This window comes from Chinchilla lanigera, unplaced genomic scaffold, assembly GCF_000276665.1.
Source record: "Chinchilla lanigera isolate Chin_1 unplaced genomic scaffold, ChiLan1.0 scaffold00003, whole genome shotgun sequence".
Lineage (NCBI taxonomy): Eukaryota > Metazoa > Chordata > Mammalia > Rodentia > Chinchillidae > Chinchilla > Chinchilla lanigera.
In genome coordinates, this window is record NW_004955404.1 from 29,624,493 (window position 1) to 29,646,932 (window position 22,440).

Below are 22,440 nucleotides of genomic sequence, written 5' to 3' on the forward strand. Positions count from 1 at the left end.
TCAGCGGCAAAGCGCCTGCCTGGCAAGTGCAAGGTCGTGAGTTCGGTTCCCGGTACCGGAGAAAAACCAAAAAAAAACAAAAACAAAAAAACAAAAACCAAAAAAAAAAAAAAAAACCACATGTTTACCTTAAAGCAAGTGGAATGACAGCAAATTTGTAATTCATCTAAAATCATTTTAGTTTCCACACCCAAGGGTTTTCGACAATAAGTGCACATATCTCTTTCAATGACAGACCTATAGAGACATAAACAATTAAAATAAATTTTCCATCATGTAAAATACATCTATTTCTAAGAAGGCATGTGGAAATAATATGTTACATCTGGTGGTACTTTAGCAAATTTCACTAAGATCAAAGCTCAGAGTTTACTTATTCTAGTCATAGAACTGATTATCTAGCTACCCCAAAATAATGTCAAGGAATGGACATAATGGAAAGTCTCTGATTATTAATTCATCAACAATCAAAGAAGCATCTGGGCAGGACAAAAACGTTCATTTTCCTAGTTGAACTAGGCCTTAAGTGCCCCTGGAAGACAGATGAGAGTTTTAATTATTAACTTACATATATCATTTTACAGAGTGCATGAGAAAATTATGCTGCTGATGAATGTAAGTGTTTAACTCTCAAAACATTCAATAGGTCAGAAATAGAAATCCATTCAAGAATGAGTTTATAAGCTCACAAGTGATAGGTCTCAGGACTCCAGGGTTGCAGCTAACTATAACGTCCCTTTTGGTATCATGGTTAAGGGTTAAGATGTGAACAGGGATTCTTATCATGATGAAATTTACACTCCACAAGAAGATATAACTCTGCTGCAAATTTGATGAGGAAAAAAAGTTTTCTTACTGATATTGGAAAATTAATGTTCAAAAATAACTGAACTACACATGTGAGGAGCAGAAATCAAGAAGCCTGCAATCACAACAGAGCTATAAGAAAGGATGCTATTCCTTTCCTGTCTTAAAAAGCACCTCGTAGAGTTTACTGGTGCTGAGGCAGTAGAATGCCAGCCTGAAATTTCCAGAGTAGGATACATAATGGGGTGGAGAAACAAAAAACAACCAATACTTATCCTGTGTTTAATGTATGTAGTGAATTTTCTCATGCACTTTACTTATAGAAATGCATTTGTTCTTTGCAATATCCCTGAAAAGTCAGTGTTCTTATCTTTGCATCATTTTGTAGGAAAGGAAACTAGTGCACAGAAAGGTAAGCCAATTGCTTCTGTCATGCTCTGAGCAGATGTGAATGGAGTGATTGTGGCTCTAGGGTCCCTGGCCTGCTTAAGGTCTATTTGGCTCCCTGCAAGAAATGAGCTGGTTAGGCCCTGGAGCCGAGGAGTAGAAGCAGAGAGGAGGAAAAATGGAAGGAAGAGAAAGGGAGAGATGAAAAAGATTAGAGTAGATAAACTTCATCTATTTTATCCTGTTAACTTTTTGCTAATCCTATGTGTACAAGTGAATATTTTTCTTTTTCATTCCCTTCCATAACTACTTGCTTATAGAGAATCTGGCAAATATTTCCCCAAGAATTCTCCATATGTATGTATGTATGTATGTATGTATGCACACTACACGACTTCCTGCCCAAAATTATGAGCACTTTAAGGGTAGAAAATAGGTGTTATCTATCCCATATGCACTTTTCCTGATAAAGTCTTTCCTGACATTGGCTGGAGTGGGTTGTGCTATGATCTATGTAGTCCACAGGCACTGAGCAAGGAGCTGGGAATACAGAGTGGTGATACAGCTGCTGGTGAGTAGCTCTTTCCACTGGGGAAGCAAAATGCGTGATCAGTGGTGACAGCACGACACGGACACATGGAAAGAGTTAGGAGGTCCCATGGAGACAGCAAACAGCTCCAGCGGTTGTCAGGAAAGGCTTGTCAGAAGAAGTGCGTACGGGTTAAATCTTGAAGATGAAGGAACACTTGAAGTGGCTGGGTAAGGTGGGCCTAGGAGCCTGTGGGGGGAACTCCAAGCAGAATGAAGAGGAAGGGCAAAATGAGGCCATTTGCAGCGACTGAGTATCAGTCCCTGTTTAGCAGCAGCAGGTTCTGAAGCCCTATAGATAATGTCGAAAGGCCTTTTGCCTTTATCTCATAAAGCGGCGAGCCACTTCTAATGGGCTTAGAGTACTTAGATGAGAACGCTGGGCACCTAGCCAATTTCACACACTAATCAACAGCAACAGTCTTATGGAAAACTGACTTTTGCACTAACAACTAAGTAAGATTTCACAAATGGCCTTCTGAGCAGGAATGAAATTCCTTATATTGACAGTAATATAAGAGAGTAGTTTCCTTCCTTAAATTAGTGATAAAAATATAAGCCCAGGGAAAACTCTGATGTTGATATTGGCCTTATTAAGATCATATGATTAGTTAAAGATCTTTCCAAAGAATTATGGAAAGCTTAGCTCTGAAGGTTTTTGGTTACTTTATGTCCTTAGTTTTAATATTTATATAAATTACTTTCATCCTCAGAAAGGTGTGGCCTAAAAGACAAGATCCTCAGAAGAGATCTGATAAAGATCTTGTAAAAGCATCAGAAAGAGGCTACAATCTTTATTTTTAATTGACACTATAGAACATTTTCTTTATCCATTCATCATCAGTAGACATCTAGATTGATTCTATACCTTGGCTATTATGAACAAAGCTAGCTACAATGAACATGAAGATGCAGAGATTTCCTTGGCATACGGCTTTCCTTTCCTTTGGATATAAACCCAATAGTGGGGTTGCTGTATCATATGGTAGTTTTATTTTTAGTTTAAGAGGAACCTTTGTGCTATTTCCAATGATAGTTTTAATAGTTTACATTCATACCACCAGACAAACAGATATATTTTGATGCCTGATCCATTTACACTTCCCTTAGCAAGTAGGCCATGGGGTTGTGTTTTCAGAAAAAAAATTTATAAAATACCTGTAAGATGCCAAACACTGCTACACATAAAAAGTAAAGTATGTCTTTATGTTACAGTGAGTCATATTTGAGCATGTGAAAATCACCATCAGTGAACTATCAGACATTTGAATAGAGCTTTTGTACAGTGGTGGGTTAAAACACTACACATTTTCATTTATTCCACTAGAAACCTGAGGGCCATACTCTCCTGAGTGTTGCCTGGGAGCCCAGTGAGCATCAAAAACTACAGGGGATCACTAGCCCCAAAAGCCTGAAGTGGGGCCAGTTCACTAGTATCAACTCAATACTCATAACCCTACTCCCAGGAACTGAATGGGTTCTAGAGTGGGTCTCAGTGGCACATCCATTCAGCTGGCTTCAGAAAACTACAAGTACAGAGAACTGAGGGGCATTGTAGTGAAGTAATGAAGCTTAGCCACTAATATATGGTGCCCTGTGGACTTATGAGAATCACCAATGACAGAGGGCTGACCTGCATGGAAAGGACTTTTGGAAGAATATGCATCAAAATCAAGAGCAGCAATAACCAAGAAGTCAAGAAGTATATCCCCAAGTGCAGAGTTGTACTCCATTCTTATACATACATACACTCCATTCTATATACATACTCCTAAGTATGTATATAGACACAGATGTATGCATATTTTTGTGCTAGAAGATAGAGACATACTCACCTATCTGAAGTTGAGTAAACAGTTTGTATATACTTTCCAGAGCTATTCTGATACCCATCCTTTGGTAACTCACTAGAAGCAAACATATATGGACATGTGAGACTCAGGCTAATTTTTGTAATATTGGTGTACATACCCCATAGAGGTAAGAAAAACATTCGCACTTCCTCATGCAGCTTTATTCTATTGTTCCTTGTAGTGTTTCCAGTCAAGGTGCTGTGCTGACACCTCTTACATTTTGATCTGAAGAAGTACTGATGCACAAGGCACCTTAAAGTTCATGTATCACCAAAGTAAACAGAGAGTAGGGAAAGGAGTCCAGGAATAAGTGTGAACAGATAGAGAGGTCATGTTTCTCACAAAATTTATACTTGCTCTTCACTTATTTACTAAACTAAGGTGATATGGAGTTTGATATAGCTAAAAGAAACATGCAAAGGCAGACACAGCAAGTATATACCATTCCCAGGGAGAAACAGAAACTCTTGAACTTCAGGAGAAAGCGCTAGAAATTTTTATTTTTACTTGAAAATTTCCAAAGAAGAGTATTTAGAATGAAAACAAAGTAGGTATAGTAATTTTAAGTCCTGTATTTTCCATTTTATAGATTGGTTCCAGTTTGTAAACATCACTCTTTTCAAGAGACAAATGAAATCTGCAATTCACTAACCAGTTGGCTTCTTATAATTGCTTCCAAAGTACTTATGCCACCTGGCAATATATTAGAATTGGAAGCAATATGCCCCTATCATTCTGGGCAATGAGTGATAATTCTATATCTCTTACTTGGGATTTTTTAAATGGGAAATCTATCTCTTCCTTCAAATCACCCACACAGGTAGACTGCTATCAGCACTAAAACAAACTACTACGGAACATAGTAGTCCACAATGCTAAAAGAGTTTGTACCTATTTATATATGGTGTAGATATCATTATTCCTATTCCACTGGTGATGAATCTGAGATTTAGTAACTTTCCAAAGCTACATGGTTAGTAAGTGACAAACAAGAACTCAACCCTTGTTTGATAGAATCTGGTCCTAGGGACTTTATATTACATCTCATGTTCTGTCAGTATAGATTTTAGGGAAGCTGAAGGTTCTTGAGGTACACCACCATCCATATTAGATTAAAGTACAGAAGTAACTAATCCTGCCAGAATTTTCGGCTCTACATGCTAATAGCCTGGCACACAGTGACATTGCTCTTTATAGTTCTCAAACCTGAATGTACATCAGAAACAGAATGAGTTTGTTAAAACACAGATAACTCGACCCTCCTTGCAGAGTTTATGATTCAGCAGGTCTAGAGTGAAGCCACCAAGCTTCCATTTCTAACAGGTTCCCAAGTGATGCTGACCCTTCCAGCCCACACTTTGAGAATTACTGTTCTATATGTATTTATGACACACATACAGAGATACAGGTACAGATAAAGGTACAGGTACATGTATAGGTACAGATACAGATAAAGATACAGGTATACATGCTGTAGTTTTAAAAATAAGCTATAGTCAGCATAGTTAAATGTTTTGGGTATGTTTCTGCACTATTCATCTATTCAATAAACCCAAAACTCTAATAAAAAATGACATTTAAGACAACATACCTAATTCTAGAAAAAAAAATCACTATTTCTTAAAAAACTCAATATTGAAGTTGTTTACATTAGTTCCCACAGGATACTTCTTTAGAAAGCAAAATGTACTGGTGTGATATCACATAAGGTTACATTATACAAGAGATTATTATGTGAATATAGAATAAAGGCCTATGTTATTTTTATTCTATTTGCCAGTGTTTGGTGTCTTGCCTTCACTGTAACACTATTTTGATACTATTTATCTACTTACCAATTTCCTCCAGGTATAGTAACTACTGGCTATTTTAAATTTTACTCTGAAATGTTCCATCTTTTAGATTAATGGAAAGACAGAAGAAATCCCCATCTTAAGTATACCATAGACTGACAACTAAATTAAGGGAAAAATTAATTTGGAAGTTGCATTTTAAGAGGTAAATTTTACATGGTTTTGCAGAAGTTTTTCCAATATTATTCACCTGCTGACATGTATTGAATTTTCTGGAACCCCTCAGAATCCCCTACACCCTGAAGAATCCCCTAGATACTCTAGATACTCTAGTCTTTGAAATGGGCTAATACATGTCAGGTATATCAGCATTTATGTGCCTTGCCTTTATATTACTCCACAATTAAGCCAACTTCCTTGAAAACCAAATGGGTTCTGGATCCTTGACCTTGGATGACATTTCCTTCAATTTTCCCATCAGCAGATTTCATGGGACATCAATTCCCTGCAATTTGGGCCAGAGTACATCCACTTAAAGTTATTCCCTTATTTCAGACTGCAATAATCTACAAGGATAGATTAAACCACAATAGTAGAGGAGTAATTTCATTAAAGTGGGACTCCAAGTCAGTATAGCAGTACTTGTGTAACTTTATAAAGCTCATTATAATCATGTAGTCATTTGTCTTGTGAGAACTTTCTAACAGTAATCCCATATATTATATTGAAATAGTCCATCCAATGACTATTATTATTTATCAATTACTTCATATTGGCAGCCTTATAAAGTAATATATGCCTAGAGCTCAATATACACTTCAGTGGTTTTCTTTTTGAAAAGAAACATACCCTAAAATGGTGGCACCTCTTATTAAACATAGATCATTTCAAAATTATAAAATGATATAAAATATTTGCAATACATTTCCAATACCTGTTCTCTATATATGTCCTTGTGTACATAACAGTGTCCTTTGGTCTTACGTATCTGGTTCCAGTACTGGAGCTGCAATACAAACCACATTAAAAGTTTATTCATAAGGATAATAAAACAGCAAGGACATTATGCAATTCAATGCAAAAAATAATAGTTACATGTTCTTTCTAAACTATAATTGTTGAAATATCAATGTTAAAGTGCCACTAACTTTTTGCAAAATTTCACATCTTCCATTTTTGTTCTTAACAGCCACTGTTTTGACCTACTTTCACATATTATTATGAGAATTGGCCACTCATAAAATCTGTTTAGAGCATGAAAATTATTTTGAATATCTGTGTCTGTTCTGTCATTTCAATCATATCTCCAAGCCATAACTTTCCTCATAAATTTCAAATAAAAAAGTGAGCTACATGAAAACATTTAAGGAAATGTTTAGCTCTAGGTAGAGAATGTCAACACCAGTGTCATAATTGCACTTAATGAAATTGTAGATTTTGTTTAAAAAATTGTATTCTATATTTCCTTATCTAGCTGTCTCCATAATAATCAAGTTGCTAATTTAACACTTTGATGTAAAGCTGTTTACAAATTACACATAGGCTCAGATGAAATTAGAAATTTCTGCATTTCAAAGAAAGGGCCAGCTTGGATGTGGAATTCAAAAATGGACAACAAACAAACAAAAAAGGGCACAAATAGTCTTGCCATTTGTTTTGCAGTTGACTACAGTGCCTGAAATTGTGCTTGGCTTCATAAGAATAGGCAGAGGTTCTTGTGCATTTATTGTATGGAGCCCTGGGGAATCCACTGACTAGGCTGTGTAGTCTGAGAGAGCAAATGCATATATTTGCCACTTAAAATTAGAGCCACATAGAAGGTTTTTTACCTTACTAAAATTATAAACCAGACAAGGTGGTACAGGCTTATAACCTCAGCACTTGGGAGGCTGAGACAGGAGGATCACCGTGAGCTCAAGGCCAGCCTGAACTACATAGTGAGACCCTGTCTCAAAAAAATATTCTATTCAAATAACTATTTTACATACATTTAAGCTCTTTCTGTCTGTCCCATTTCCATACTCTGTTACCCAGAGCATTCATGAACTATTTGATTTTCTCTGCAGAAACCAGTGTCTCACCTATAAGGATAATCTACAGACCTGAGCCACATCATCTAACACTAGGATAAAATACTTTGCATCAATGACAGGCGCCGTTGATGGCAAATTGCTTCCTGTAACGTTTTCACACCAGCAGGGCCATTTTAGAAAGCTTCCCATGTATAACACATCTGAGAATTTATCATTTTAATGAAAATGATCCAGGGGCTGCTTTGAGACATTCCACTTTCCATTTTGTTTTTAATGAAAGGCAGTGCTTTGAAGATTATAGCAGTTCTGACCTAGATTTCTGTTACTGTAAAATGTCACTGTATCTAACAGAGTACTGGCACATTCCTCTTTTCCTATGGAAAAGAAGAAATTCTTCATGCAAGAATAGTCAAACTTTTAGCTTCTTTTCCTCATCCATGATAGTAAACCTTGACAGAGGAGAGACGTGAATACCTACAAGAGAGTTTAGATTTCAATCATTCTCAAACAGGCTGTTCTTTGCATTTCTGGACAGCTCTTAAAGAAGAGGAAAACATCTGCGCACATATCATCTCTGACACACAGAAAGATTATCTTCTGATATTCATGCAGACATTTCACAAACACATAGTTGAAGTCGAATGATTCTAAAGTAGTGGAAAGGTAGAATTAATTAATATTAAAAGGATTTCTAACGTGAACATTAGAATATGTCATTCCAGGAATAATAAACCTATTTGGAAATTGTTCTAAAATACTATTCAAGCAATATAATGTACAAATTAGAACCCAACCTTAATAATATAGGTAAGGTCAAAGGACAAATGTCACTGCTAGGACTGATAAGTGTTTGCATTTTTCTCAGCAATGTAAAATTTTAAAAAGTACCGGTTTACAAAGTCTGCAGACAGAAGACAGAAATAATTTGCAAACAACACTGTTATGTACTGAATTATGCTCTCTAAATTTGTATGTTGAATCCCTAACCCTCATTGTGATGGTATTATTTTCTCATTAATTCCTCTGATAGAACATCCTTTCAGGAACAAGCCCAACTGAAATGATAGCACCTCTCAAATCTCATTGAGTGGAAATTCCTTAATTATACTTAATAATTTACTCACATCTTTTACCTCAATCACTTCCAAATAATATTTGAATGAGGTTGGTTAATTCCTATTCCCAAAACAGTGGATATGTTTTCAGGTGAGTAGATCCTACTGAAAATAGATCCTCCCTCATTCTGTCAAAGATTGTGCTGGGGTCATGAAAAGAAGGCAGAAAATGATTTGGAGAATTACAGGGTAAGGAAGAAATGGTTAGACTCAAGAGCCATTTGTAGACATTATGGAAAAAAGTGAGCCAGTTCTTTCCTAGCCTTCCCATTCTTTGCAGAAAATATCAATGATCTTATAACACACACACACACACACACACACACAATCTTTTAACAGAAAAGGAAAAGGCATCACCATAGGAAGTTTATTTTCTAAAGAATCTCCTATTATTTTTAGGGTTTCTTCCTATGTAGGGGAAGATTGCAAAACAGGGAAGCATTATTAATCCCTTCCTAATTTAAGCAGTCCATAACAATAATGCAGTAGGGTTTCTATCCTAATCTTCTTTGTGGTGGCAAACAAGGTATAACAGTTTTAAAGCCACTGTACTCTGTGAAGTAAAGTATACCCAAAATTAGGTCCTGTTTTATGACAGCGAGGGATTTGTGCATTTTTTAAAGCATGAAGTAACCAAGGAAGAGATTCCCAGACTGCTTTCTGTACCGCTGAAACCCTACCAGGCAACACTAGGTAAAAATAAATCTTCTCAGCCCAAATAAAGAGCTTCGGATGTCCACGATGCCTTTTACGCTACACAGGGGAAGAGCGGACTGAGTCAGAAGGTCCACCAGTAGAATTTCTTTAATTTTTCCATACAGCTATTAAGCACCCAGTACCACAATTTTCTCTATTTAGATAGCATTTATGTTTGAATAACATCATACAATTCAACTCCCTAGAAAATATTCTAAGATTAAGTAATTTAGGGAGGTGTATATGGAACCCATAAAGAAAGTAAATTATAAATGAACCTTACCTTTCATTCTTATTTTCAGACATATGAGAATTTACTTCAGTTAAATTTTCTGGGTCCTGATATCTAACAACAACAAACAGTATTTGAGTGAGTTTGGTTAACTGTTATCCCAGTACCACAGTGCTCCCAAAATAGTGGATGTGCTTCCAGGACAAATGGATCCTACTGAAAACACATCCTCCCTCATTCTAGCAAAGACTTTGCTGGGATCATGACAAGAAGGCGAAGATGATTTGGAGAATTACAGAAAATTACATATATATATATATATATACACACACATATATATTACATTTTATATATAGCTAAATCATGCATATATGATTTTAGAAATTAAACAAATATTAGAATAAAAATTTAACAATCCTAGGCCCAGTCATTTGTGGTCTATGATGGTATGGAAGAATCAAAATTCAAAATGTGGAGAATAAATGGGAAGATTGAATTCTTAAATCTTGAGCTGAATTAATATTTGACATCCTTTCATGAACCCGAAGTTCCTCTACTGTCTTATTTATATATTCAGCCTAACACTGTGCCAAACTCTTTATCAAGGCCCACTAGAACAACGCTCTAAAGAGAGCCCATAACTACTGAATCCCATCATGACCTCTGCTGAAGTCTGCTTAGATTCACTCTCTGGAGAAAATTGCTGACTGTGGGCCCCTAGACTGACCCCCCGGCAAGAACTGGCTGAGTCAGTCTTTGCTCCTTCTCCCATATTGACCATTAGGGGTACTTCTCCTGATAGCAGAGGTAAAAACGTAGTTTATTAGTGAGCTTATGAATAAGACAGCTAGCTAGGGAAAGAGCTTGAGATAGAGTTGTGTGATCAGCCATGCTGATGTGAATTAAAATAAGAACAGGCAGTGAACTACGATTTTGGACCAGAAATAAACTTGCTCAGGCAATGTGAAATGAAGCCCTCCCTACTAATGGGAATTGTAGTCCCTCCCTGCTAAACTGCTGAGTGCCCAGGAACTTAAAATGCAAAATAACTCATTTTTCTCTAAAATCCCAGTTTCTTTCAAACCCTACCTGGTGAGTAACTGGGTTAGAGAGCTTGAGTTCTAACTGGAACTCATTTTAAGTATACAAAGCTACCCATTAGGTGGCCTCTAAGAAATTGAGCACTGCCTGTGCTCCATTCATCCATAAAACGTTCTGGACCAGGGACCATGTGGAGATTCTACTCTTCAGATTCTCCTCCTGAGAAACCAGGAGCCTTTGTCCCTTCTTGTTTTTTCCAACAAAATATCTCCTAAATTAAAAAAAAAAAACCTGAAAGTTCTTGGGTTTTTTTTAGTTGTTGGTATTTTCAAGAGTTTGGAAAAGCATCCATCACAATCCTTATTGTTTAGGAGTCAAAAATAATAGGGCTCATCTCTTCCCTTATTTTCTTTGGCAAATTTTTTGTTTTGTTTTGTTTTTCTTCCAATACCAAGAATCAAACTCACGACCTTGCACTTGCCAGGCAGGCACTTTGCCACTGAGCTAAATCCCCAGCCCCTCTTTGGCAAATTTGTAAATGAGGTAACTAACATCCAACCTCAAAGTTGTGGTGGGAAAAGTAAAACTCATGGCACAAGGACTACAGTTGTGGGTGAAGTGAATCATCATAATAAAAAAATAGTTAACAGAAGTGCAATAGTTAACAGAATGAATAATTAACAGAATGACGCAGCAGTGGGCACTTCTGGTTCCTCCGTTTTGGGGGGCGACTTTCATTTTTATTACTGCCCCAAATTTTGAGACCATTGGAATTAATTTCAGTTCTTAAAAACATCTCCTCTCATGGTCCTGAGTATTTCACTTAAATAAGTTTATTACACACTGATTCAGGGTATGGACTTCCACTCACAAAACTGATACTGATAAAGGTGTAAAATATTATAAAATAGTCTCAATTTATGTGCAATGAGATTTAATACGTTTTACATAGCAGCATCCAGGCTATCAATAGTTGATAAAATATGCAAATTAGGCCACATCTCATAGCTACAATTAAGCCTTACATTTAAATACAAGTTTCATGCTTTTAAAATGAGAAATCGGGGTAAATTTCTTTTTAATATGATTACAGTAGAAATATGTTAGTTGATATATATAAAAAGTATGATACTTCAGAAGTAGCTCAGAAGTATCAAAACCATTTGATTTTGCAGTTGAATGATATAAAATTAAAAACCAAATTCTTCAACATAAGTGCTGAAACTATGTAAGGTAATCTCACAGATCATATCCTGTAAATTTAAAAGTGGAGGCAGGAGTTTTTGGATTTGCTTCACCCAAACCCTAAAACTTAAAATAAAGGTCTTCACTAATAACTGGAGCCACCAACTAGCACCAGGAGCTAGCTAGTGGGTACCTGAATGAACTTGGCCATTGATTATAGTCCCCTTAATGTTTTAAACAATACTTCCCTAAATACTTAGGGAAAATAGAATAAAATTCAATGGAGTATCTTCACATTCTATAATCCAGGATCCTAGTCGCATCAAACTTGGATGACTGACAGTGACAAATGATAAAAAATCCCAAAATTACTTGAATTTGGGAGGTCAGAATTTTGTCCCAAAAGTTATTCTCTCTATTAATAACATTGGAGGAACAGGCTGCTAATTTCAAAGAGGCTGGTGGTTTTCCTTACAACGAAGAGGAGGCTCTAACGTGCTCTTACACAGAATAGCTGTTTCATAAAGATTATGTGAAGAGACAAGGTGAAGACAAGCCAGAGAGTAGCCTAAAACAGGTTCTTCCCTTACGGCCTAAGAAGGACCCAAACCTCCTGACTGCTTGCTCTAGGACTGCGGTCCTTAGGAACTGTTAGACAATGAATTTCAGGGCTTAAGCTGCCCACCCTATGATAATTTGTTAGGGCAACTCCAACAAACAAATATAAATCTGCCTTTAGGCTCACAATGTTTCTCTGGCTGATGGTGGACATCTTTAACTCCTGGGGCTTTTCTACACATGACTACCGTGGACACTGCATCTGTGTTCTTCCTAGACCTCTCATTTAGGCTCTTTTTGGACCAAAGCTATTCTGAGGGGAAAAAGACAGGCTTTGTGCTTTATGAGGGAGAGGAGCCAGAATCTTACAAATCTAGCAACAATAGCAGTTAACTAAAAAATACTCTCTGCATGCCTTCAAAGAAGTATACTCCCAAAGTGGTATGAATTATAGAACGAGTGATTTTATTAGTGGCTTCATAGCATCTTTATTATTTTATTAAGTAGTAACAAATATCAAGATTGGTTGAGTGAACCATAAGATTTCAATCTGAATAAGCTACACTAATATTTAAAGCAAACTACAAAGTTCCAGGCTATAAAGATCACAAAATGTGCACTTGTTTCAGTTAGTTACACTGATTAGTATCATCAACTAGATTGCAAGATCCAATAAAAGAAGTTCAGACTGCTCATAAATTTAAAGGGTGTTAAGGGGTGTAAAAATAACTTTTTGTTCTTTAATTAAGACCACATCTATTGCATGGTGTCTTTACACTGTGGCAAAAGATGAAGAGTTGTGAGTCAAAGCGTGAAAAATAGATTTTTATGGAAGTCTAAGCCAAATGCTGTAAGGTTGAGCAAATGCTTTATTCCAACCCCCTTCCATGGAAGTTGTAGTAAGGAGAGAACCCTACAGTTTTGTACATTTATGGGCATTTGGAATTAACACCAAGAAAATCATTAATTCTCTATAGATACAAGGAATTGCTAAAAAAAGCACGTTGTTTATTATTGCAACTATTGCTACTTTTGAAGTGTAGATTTCAAAACACTTCAGGGAAATATGAATTATGTATGGGGTAAAGCTACAGGACAATTTTTAGCATAAGAATTTATTCATGTTATAATAGTGCAATTTATTTTCCATGCCACATTAAGGTGTGTAACTTCCTTACAGAGCAGATTTGGGGGAAAATGGAGCTGGGGGCACCAAGAAATTGTGGCTTTTAATGTAAAACTTTTGTTAGGATAAACTCTGATGAGAGAAAGTTAGTACCTCACTCCTAATTGCTCCTTCTCTCTCATGTGAGTGTAGGAGGTATGTATTAATAGCTGGCAATATGTTTCACTCTATTCAACTAACTTAATTTGCTTTGGTAAAGTATCAAATGCACTTACAAAATTAACAGGATCTGTATAAAAAATTATTATTGCATTTCTTTTCTGCCAGTAACTAAACCTTAGGCATTAGACTTTAGTTTAAAAAGAATATTTGCCTCCCTAAAAGGAATACAGACTAAGTGAAATAAGGGATACAATTTCTCAATTTACTGACATAGCAAAATGGGCCCAATTTTATACATTTTTACATATTTTCATAATTTTCAATGCAGATATCTTAAAGGTTTTATATTAAAGAAATTAATAGATCCGTAGAGAAGTTGGACAATGAAAACATATTAAATATAAGATGAAACAGATAATTTCAGTGGCTCTAATTTACCATGGTTCATTGAACTGTCATGAGCAAGATAGTCAATGGCTCAAGCAGGGAGACCAGTCTTAAGAAAAGAGACTCTTCCCATCTGTTTTCAATGATGCATGCTCAGAATATTAGAGCCAGAGGGTAATAGTTTGATCTAGGTGAACTGTCATAAGCCACTGGTGAAATTAAGATTTAGCCCTTAATTCACAGGTATTTGTTAAACACCTAACATGTAACAAGCATTCAGACACTGTATTATGCACTGTAGGTAAAGAAATCAACAAGACAAATAAAATCCTTACAACTAAAGATATCATAGTCAGAAAGAGATGTTTAAATAATAATCTTTTGAAGAGACAAATGTTGTAGGACAGGAAGGGAAGAGAGCCTGAATACATCTAGAAGAAGCACCTGATGCAGACATGGTAGGCCAGGAAGGCTTCTCAGAGCTGAATGAGAGACAGCTATATTGATACCTGAAGGATAGGCAGAACTTGTCCATGCAAGAGCAATGAGTGAGGAGAGAATAATATGCAAGTCAGAGGGGATGTGGACGGGGTTTGCATGTAGGTGGAGGGTAAAAGGAGATGCAGATGGGAAAGCCCATAAAAGCCAGGTCTTGGTGCCTTTTGGAGACCAGGCTAAGGAGTATGACCAGGACCCAGTAGCAATGAGAAGCCAATGACAGGTTTCAATCAGAAGAATGACACAATCAGATTTGTGTGTTAGGAAGATCACTGTACAGCATAGTAAATAGACTGAAGGAGAGAAGGCAAAGTTGGCAGCATAAGAACCACTTAGGAGGCTAAATAGTCAACTAGACTGAAGTGGTGCTGAGGATGATAAAGGGTCTCGGACTTCTTCGTGAGGTTATTTGGACAAGCATCCAAAGTGGTTGAACGATTATGGGGAGTGATACAATGGAGTCAAGGTTATCCCCAAGTTTATGTCTTGAACCAATATATGAGAAATATGCAGTAGGAAGACACAAAGAAGTTTCTCTCTTGTTAGAATACTAAAATGTTGGGAGCATGTGTTAACAAATAAGAAGCCCTTAAAAAGATGGAAGTATAATACCACAAAGAGGACCTTTTCTTCTTTAGGTGAATGATGCCTTTTCTTTAGTGTCACTGGGTACATTTTTCAATATCCATTTGGAAGTGAAATTTTAATAATTAGTCTAAACACATTTTATAATCTACAGACAACTGGTTATCTTTCTTTAATATTTGTTCATGTTACTGCTAAAAGTCATGCGATGTCTCCCTGAATAAATGAAAATTCTGTGCACATCTGTATTTGTTTCAGTTTTTGTATTCCTAGAAAGAGTCCAGGGAGGCCTGCTTACATTCTGATGGGTGACTCAAGTATATTGAGCCCCTACCTCTGAGTTAAATAGACAGCTGCTGGAAATGTCAGCAAAGTCACATAAAAGAACTCTGATTCACTGCTGTTATGCTATTAAATAATAAGCACTTGTGCCTCACTGAATTGATGTAAAAGTGCCTTGTGGCTGTCCTTCCTACTGAGAGGTGCTTCAAAATATCCTTTTTCCCTACCTGCATTAAAATCAAGAGGCCAACACATACACACTATGATGGCTGAATCAGTCAAACGAAGCATTCTTTTCAAACAGTTCGCTTGTTTTTCTTTTTTTCTGCTCTCTGACAATTCTTGAACATCCTGGCTGGTTCTCATCAAATCTGATATGCTACTAAAGAATAACTGCACATAGGTTAGATTTGCAACCCAAGTTGCCATCTTAAAATAATCTGATGGGCAATATTTTAAAATTTCCTTTCTTTAGCAATCATACTGATATAAGGAAAGTGTCTTCATTCTATAGATACTTGATTAGGAGTTACTGAATTACCTTTTTTTTTTTTAAGAAAAAAAGTAGCCTTTTGCAATTAAACAAAAGGCAAAGCTCTTATGGAAAAGATGCCACTATCAACATAGCACATTTGCCACAGAGAAGGAAGATACTGGAGTAGAAGGAGAAAAAGAGAAATACATTTTCCACTGTTAGTTAAATACCATGATATGGTACTAAATTTAACATTTTCCAGCATGATTGGGAACCTCCTAAAGCTGCTGCTGATATAAAGAAAAATCCACTCTAACAAATACCAGTATGGAGAAATGGCTCTACTCAATAGTTATCCATACAATTATCAGCAGTAGGATCTACATTAAAAAGCCTGCTGGTATTTGCCATCAAAAAAACATCATATCACAGTGATATATGTGCACCTATGTTCATAGCAGCACAATTTGTAATTGCTAAAATGTGGAAGCAACTCAAATGTCCATCCACCAAGGATTGGATAAGAAAATTATGGTACTTTTATATAATGGAATATTACTCAGCTGTAAAGAAAGATAAACTCGAGGCCTTTATATTTAAATGGTCACAACTAGAAACCATACTCATAAGTGAAATAAATCAAACATACATGTGCAAGCACCGCATTGTGTCACTAGTGTAAAACTTGAAAGAGTTAATTTAAACTCGGAGGTATGATAGACACTGTGAAATGATAGGAAACCAATGAAGAGTAAAGGGCTTCTGGGATGTGGGAAAAGAGAAGGGAAAGAAGGAGAAATTTTGTATGTATGTATATACAGGATAGTTAACATGGTTGTTCTTCTGTCTTCTATTTCTATGCTGAAAGAAACTGTCAATGAGTCTTTGGTTGACCAGTATTGCATGTTTATATCTGTTTTCACGAGAAGCCACTTTGAAGATATCAATATGTAATACAACCACCATTGTTAATTCCCTACCACTTTGTTTGTAACTCTGTGTTGTCTGTACTGTGCTTGTGATATGTTGTAAAATGTTGTATGTCTGTTAATGTTTCCCTCCTTTTATCTTTAAAATAAAAAAAAAATCTCAGTGAAAGTCTAGCGAGCAGCGCAATAGTCAAAGTCTTGCTTAGTATGTTCAAGACTCTACATTTGACCCCCAGCACAACCAAGAAAAAATGTCTTCTCCCTGTCATTCTAACAATAATCCTCTAGAATAATTGTACCTGATTATAGTTCCTTAGGTGTGAGGAAAAGCAAAGAAAGGGCATATAGGGGTGGAAAAAAGTGTGAGATCACTTAATCACAGATTTTCGGTATTTTTCCTCTAGGCAGTGACATCAGAAGTATTAACATTAAATATATGATGTTTTCTTTCTTGAGACGGCTAGTTTGTATATTTGAGCTATAGTTTGTGGTTTTTTCCTGAAATAAGGGGCACGAATACACTTCTCAAGGGGTTGTTCTAGGATTAAATGTATACAATCTTCCCTAGTGCTCCATAATTACTCTCTGAGAATCAATTGCTGTTGAACTGCTCTTGTGCCTTCTACTTTAGAGACTCCAATGTCCAAATGGTAACAACTTACAAACAGGGAAAAATAAGGCACCGTTGCAGAAAACAAGCTAAGACTTAGCTTAGTGTGTTACACTGTTCTCTTTCCCCTAGAGGGTTCAAAGTACTTTTTCATAAGTAATTTGTTCTGTTCATCTCAATGTTGAACTGTGACTCCCAGCTATTACTTATCAATTTAATAATTTCAAGTTGGCAGAGCAATTTGGACTTAAAACATAGCGCACACTGGTGCATTATCTATTAATAAAGGACTCTGAGTAAAAGACATCATGTAAAAATAGCAATTAAAAGACAGTTCAGAACTCAAAGGAGAAGTTCAAGGTTAAAATTTGCTGTTCAATTTTGTAAGCCTGGATGAACTGTGGATCTGGGATTTTGAAGACTGTGAACATCAACTTCTTAAAACTGTGATTTTATTTTATTTAATTTTGTTCACATGTCATTTCAGATTCGAAACTTGTCTTCCTGTAGGCAATAAACATTAAGTTGTAGTAGAAAAAATAAGCCCAGAAGTGATTTCAAAATAATGTGATCAATTCCAGAAGAACACCATATGTTTTCTTGTTAAGAGGAGACACATAGTTCATAAGTGTATCCCTATTCAAGAACAGAAAGACAAAACACAGTCCTTCTTCAACAACGAAAGAAGATAAATTCCTGCCCTAGAATGTTGGGTATATGTCAACTTGGTCAGGCACAGTCACTTACCGATTAACATTTCTGAGAGCTGAAGGTTTCACCTGAACAAGATTGTCCAAGTCTAGGCTGTTAAAAAAAGAGAGCAGAAAAAGCTCAGGGTAGCTCAATAAATCCATTTCATCTGGGGGCAGTAGATAGAAAAAATACAAATTGACTGATTTTATTTGATTACCTCTGATTGCTTCTGGTTACTGAGGGATTCACTTTGATGAGGTTATCCAGATCTCGGTTTCTTAGAAAAACAGAAAGAGAGTAGAGTCAGGATGAAGTTCTTTTGGTAAGATCATTCAGGTTATACATCTACTTGAAATAATAATAAAACAAAACATTCTTTATAACCAAAGAATATTAAAATCAGCATAGTTCTTTTACCTTTGATTGTTGGTGATAATTTTCACATTCACTGTGGTTTGCTTATCAAAATCTTCGTTACTTTAAGGGGGAAAAAGGTTAAAGATTCTTGGATTAGATATAATGGGGTTTAAGTTCATTTTAAATATAGGAAAGGATTACAGTATGAGATATATTGCTTTGATATAGAACAGCCATGAAATATGTTTTCTAACCAATCCAGTGGAGAAAGAAGTATGCTGTAAGAGAAAAAAATTGACCCTGACTTCACACATTTTATTGTCAAAGCAAATCTATAAGGGCAAAAAGTTAAGTGTTCCAGTCCACATCTAGTAGTAGACAATTTTTTCATGCTGGAATATTTTAAATTATAAAGATTGCAAACTGATTCTAATGCTCTTGCCATTTTGAAAATCATGTTCACCAATTATTTGGCCCTTATGGATTTGCTTTGACAATAAAATGTGTGAGGTCAGGGTCAATTTTTTTCTCTTACAGTGTACTTCTTTCTCCACTGGATTGGTTAGAAAACATATTTCATGCCATGGCAAGAGGCAGCAGAGTTGATAATCCCTGCGTTCGGTATCATCGGCAACAGCAGCTTGCCTGTACTCCCTCCTCAAGCAGTCCTTTTTCCTCATGTAAAAATAAAAAGCATCTCATATTGATGCAAACTTACAAACTGAGGGGGAGCCACTTAAAGATGAGTCATCAAAAGACCTACGAAAGGTCCACATTCCTCTCCTTGAATCTGCAACCTTAATCGGGAATGTGTTTCCCAGCTTTTGGTTCTCCTTTCCTATCCTCCGGCCTCCAAGGTGCACACAAGACCCTAACTGCAGTCCCACTGTTTTGGATTATCCTCTGTAATAATATTCTTAATCAAACATAATCTATTTGTGTCTATAAAAACTAGTAAAAAAATGATTGGCAAATGAGAAGTATCCAAAAGAATTTCCTTAAATAAACTGACTACAAGTTTTGTTATAAAACAGGTGCTATGATGATTAAGTGAAAAAACAGAGATTAAAGAAAATCTCTGTCAAAACTAAACCATACCAAAAGGACAACAGTGCTTAAAATGACTTTAATTTAATATATTACAAGAAAAAAAGAACAATAAGAAATACATCTTTGTAGAGATTACAATATTTCCAAAAGCCACAACTTTTTAATACAAAATTAATTGCAGTCTATTTTATTATAACTACTTACAATACTTATGTGCCAGTATAATTAAGAATAAGCAGCGTAAAAAATACAAAAACAAACATGGAAACATCCATTTGGACTTGTTCTGCTGAACATAAAATATTTGATGCATCCAACAATCTAGTACAGTGGCATTCACATTGCTGTTTAAAAGGCCAATAAGAAATATATTTTGTATGCCCAATGCTCCCTTTTACAGACAGACAGATACATACACACACATACACACACACTCACACACACCACATGATAAAAATCCCTTACCAAATAAAAGGAGCTCTCTTATTTTCTATTCGATATACTTTATTGGGTAGGGGGAAGTGCTGGTTGTTACTCACTAAATTAATTACAGAACTATATAATGGATGATGACTCACAGTTTGAGAAACATTTGCTTAGAAAACATAAATATATGTTATGCCCTACCACTACTTCTACAAAGGCAATATCTTGTATGTATAAAACAGGTTTGAGTAATAATGCTGAATTTCTTTGATTAATAACATGTACTATTTATCTCAATGAATTGAAAACAAATATATATTGATATCCTTTCAGTATATGAATCCTGAAAACAAAAGAATCTAATATCTAGATTCTACCATCTTTCCTACTCAAGATCTCGCTTTAATTAATTTTGCTTTAAGGCTGTAGGAAAAGATGCACTCAGATATTCAGGTGGAGTTATTTCCAGGTAGTTCAAGGCCGTACAGTGTTTTGCAGTCATTTCCACACTTGTACCATTGACAGTCGTGAAAGAAGGACCTCAGATAACCCTGTGACAGCAGTAAAGGACACGACCTGGCTGTCCCACGACAAAAGCATCAGTCCTACCTCGTCCTCCACTATTTCCTAAGGTGTTTAATCAATTTTCGTTTATATGAAGATCAAAGTCTGTGTGTGTAGTATAATGACCAGAATCAGGCTAAGAGTCAGAGAACCCTTCAGAAGACTGAAGAGGTAAAATAATGCCATCTGGCCTCATTATTCTCATCTGTAAATGAGGAACTCGGACTCGATCATCTCCATGGCTTTTTCCCTCTCCAACATCTACTCCAGGACTCTATGAATTTTACTGCATACCATGTTTATTATATCTGATTTTAAGGTCCTTTGTTCTTTTTAAGTGCAGTGCACTGACAATACATTCTGTATTCAGCAAGCAGTACATGTGTGCTCCAAAATGTAATATATTAAATTGACAACCTATTATTGTCTTGGAGTAACATCTCTGTGCCCCTGGTACATAATTAGCTTTAATCTATGTTAATTGCCTGCTGTTAATAAGATTGAGTATGACTACTGAATTCTCTTTTTGGCATCAACAGCCTATAATTATACCCAATGTGCAACTAATGATACCTAGTTGTAAGCTGTGAACCTGCTAGGTGCCAATAATTATTCACTGCCTAACAGATCACAGAGCTACTATGAGTCTTCCTTTAATTTTCTCTGTGACTCTGGTCAAACCACTTAACCTATCTGAGTTCTCATTTCCTCTTGTATAGAATGATTAGGTTCATTTGGAACAGTCGTTTTCAAAATTGCTCAAACTAACCAGAGATAAAAAGCAAATTTTATTACCCTTGGAGAACTACTTTAAAATTATGAAATTTTAGGTCCATATTCTTCGTGGGAGCAGTAAACCCTCTGAAGAACAATGAACTTCTCCGGGCATGGTGATGCATACCTGTAATCCCAGCACTCCAGAGGCTGAGGCAGTAAGATTGCTATCCAGGCCAACTCACTAGGCTACATAGTGAGTTCAAGGCCAGCCTAAGCTACACATTGAGATCCTGTCTCAAAAAAGCTAAATAAATAAATAAATAAATAAATAAATAAATAAATAAGAAAAGAGAAATAATGAACTTCATAAAACTTTCACTCTTAGAACACTCTTCCAAAAGGATGTGAATGGTATTATTAATGATGAGCTTAATGAAGTGTGTAGGTACAATTTTAAAATTAACTATCATTAATACATTTTAATTCCAGAGTCAAAAGTATGAATATCAATGCCACAAAAGCAAAACAAAACATAGACGACTCATGGACTAGCTCTGTTACCGCCACTCCTCTTTGTTCAACTTCTCTTTTCAGCCACTCTATTTGAGAGAATAAAAGTCATCATCATACATTCTTTGCAGCTGCCTCTCTTTCTTGCTAATAAGAGTACTATAGTTATATCTAGGTTTCCAGGGACATATAAAAATTATGCTGATATTCCAAGACCTATATTCAATTTGCCCATAGAATGAATCATTTATATTCATACTGTAATTAGTTATGGAGGAAAAACAATCAAACAAATACCATCTTTCTCTTACCCAGCAGTATTTTTGACAGCTTTGGTGTTTACATTAATAAATTCATCAAGACTTTGTTCACTGCTAAAAGAAAAAAAAAAAAAAGAAAAGGTCAAAGCCAATAGGAAATCAGCAAATATCTTGACTTGCTTTTTTATAGCTGTAAATTACTCAAAGGGATCTAGAATGAAAAATAGTAAGTTTCCTGAGTTGCTACTTTATGTACAATAACTGCCATTTTTTAGCCTCAAAACAACTTACTGAGGTAGATAATTAGCATCCCCTATAAAGAAACTGGGCTTCAGCACTAGGTGTGGTGGCAACACCTATAACCCCAGCACTCAGGAGGCTGAGGCAGGAGGATCACCATAAGTTTGAGGCCAGCTTGAGCAATATAATGAGTTCAAGGCCAGCCTGAACTACAAAGAAGACCCTGTCCCCCAGAAAGAAAGTAAGAAAGAAAGAAAGAAAGAAAGAAAGAAAGAAAGAAA

The 22,440-nt window shown here is 35.9% G+C and overlaps 1 protein-coding gene across 8 annotated transcripts in view; it reads right to left on the reverse strand.

Moving 5' to 3' along the window:
* Positions 1 to 22,440, reverse strand: part of Scel (sciellin) — a 108,164-nt gene that overhangs the window by 4,783 nt on the left and 80,941 nt on the right. For 7 of the 8 annotated variants that reach the window (XM_005374155.2, XM_013516400.1, XM_005374153.2 and 4 more), the window contains 8 exons: positions 21,971 to 22,033; positions 18,453 to 18,512; positions 18,253 to 18,312; positions 18,090 to 18,146; positions 9,556 to 9,618; positions 6,363 to 6,434; positions 3,618 to 3,689; positions 129 to 237 (listed from right to left, as the gene is read on the reverse strand). In XM_005374155.2, coding sequence (XP_005374212.1) covers positions 129 to 237; positions 3,618 to 3,689; positions 6,363 to 6,434; positions 9,556 to 9,618; positions 18,090 to 18,146; positions 18,253 to 18,312; positions 18,453 to 18,512; positions 21,971 to 22,033 — 556 coding nt within the window. The remainder of the gene's footprint in view (positions 1 to 128; positions 238 to 3,617; positions 3,690 to 6,362; positions 6,435 to 9,555; positions 9,619 to 18,089; positions 18,147 to 18,252; positions 18,313 to 18,452; positions 18,513 to 21,970; positions 22,034 to 22,440) is intronic. The other variant, XM_005374156.2, reaches the window with a different exon arrangement.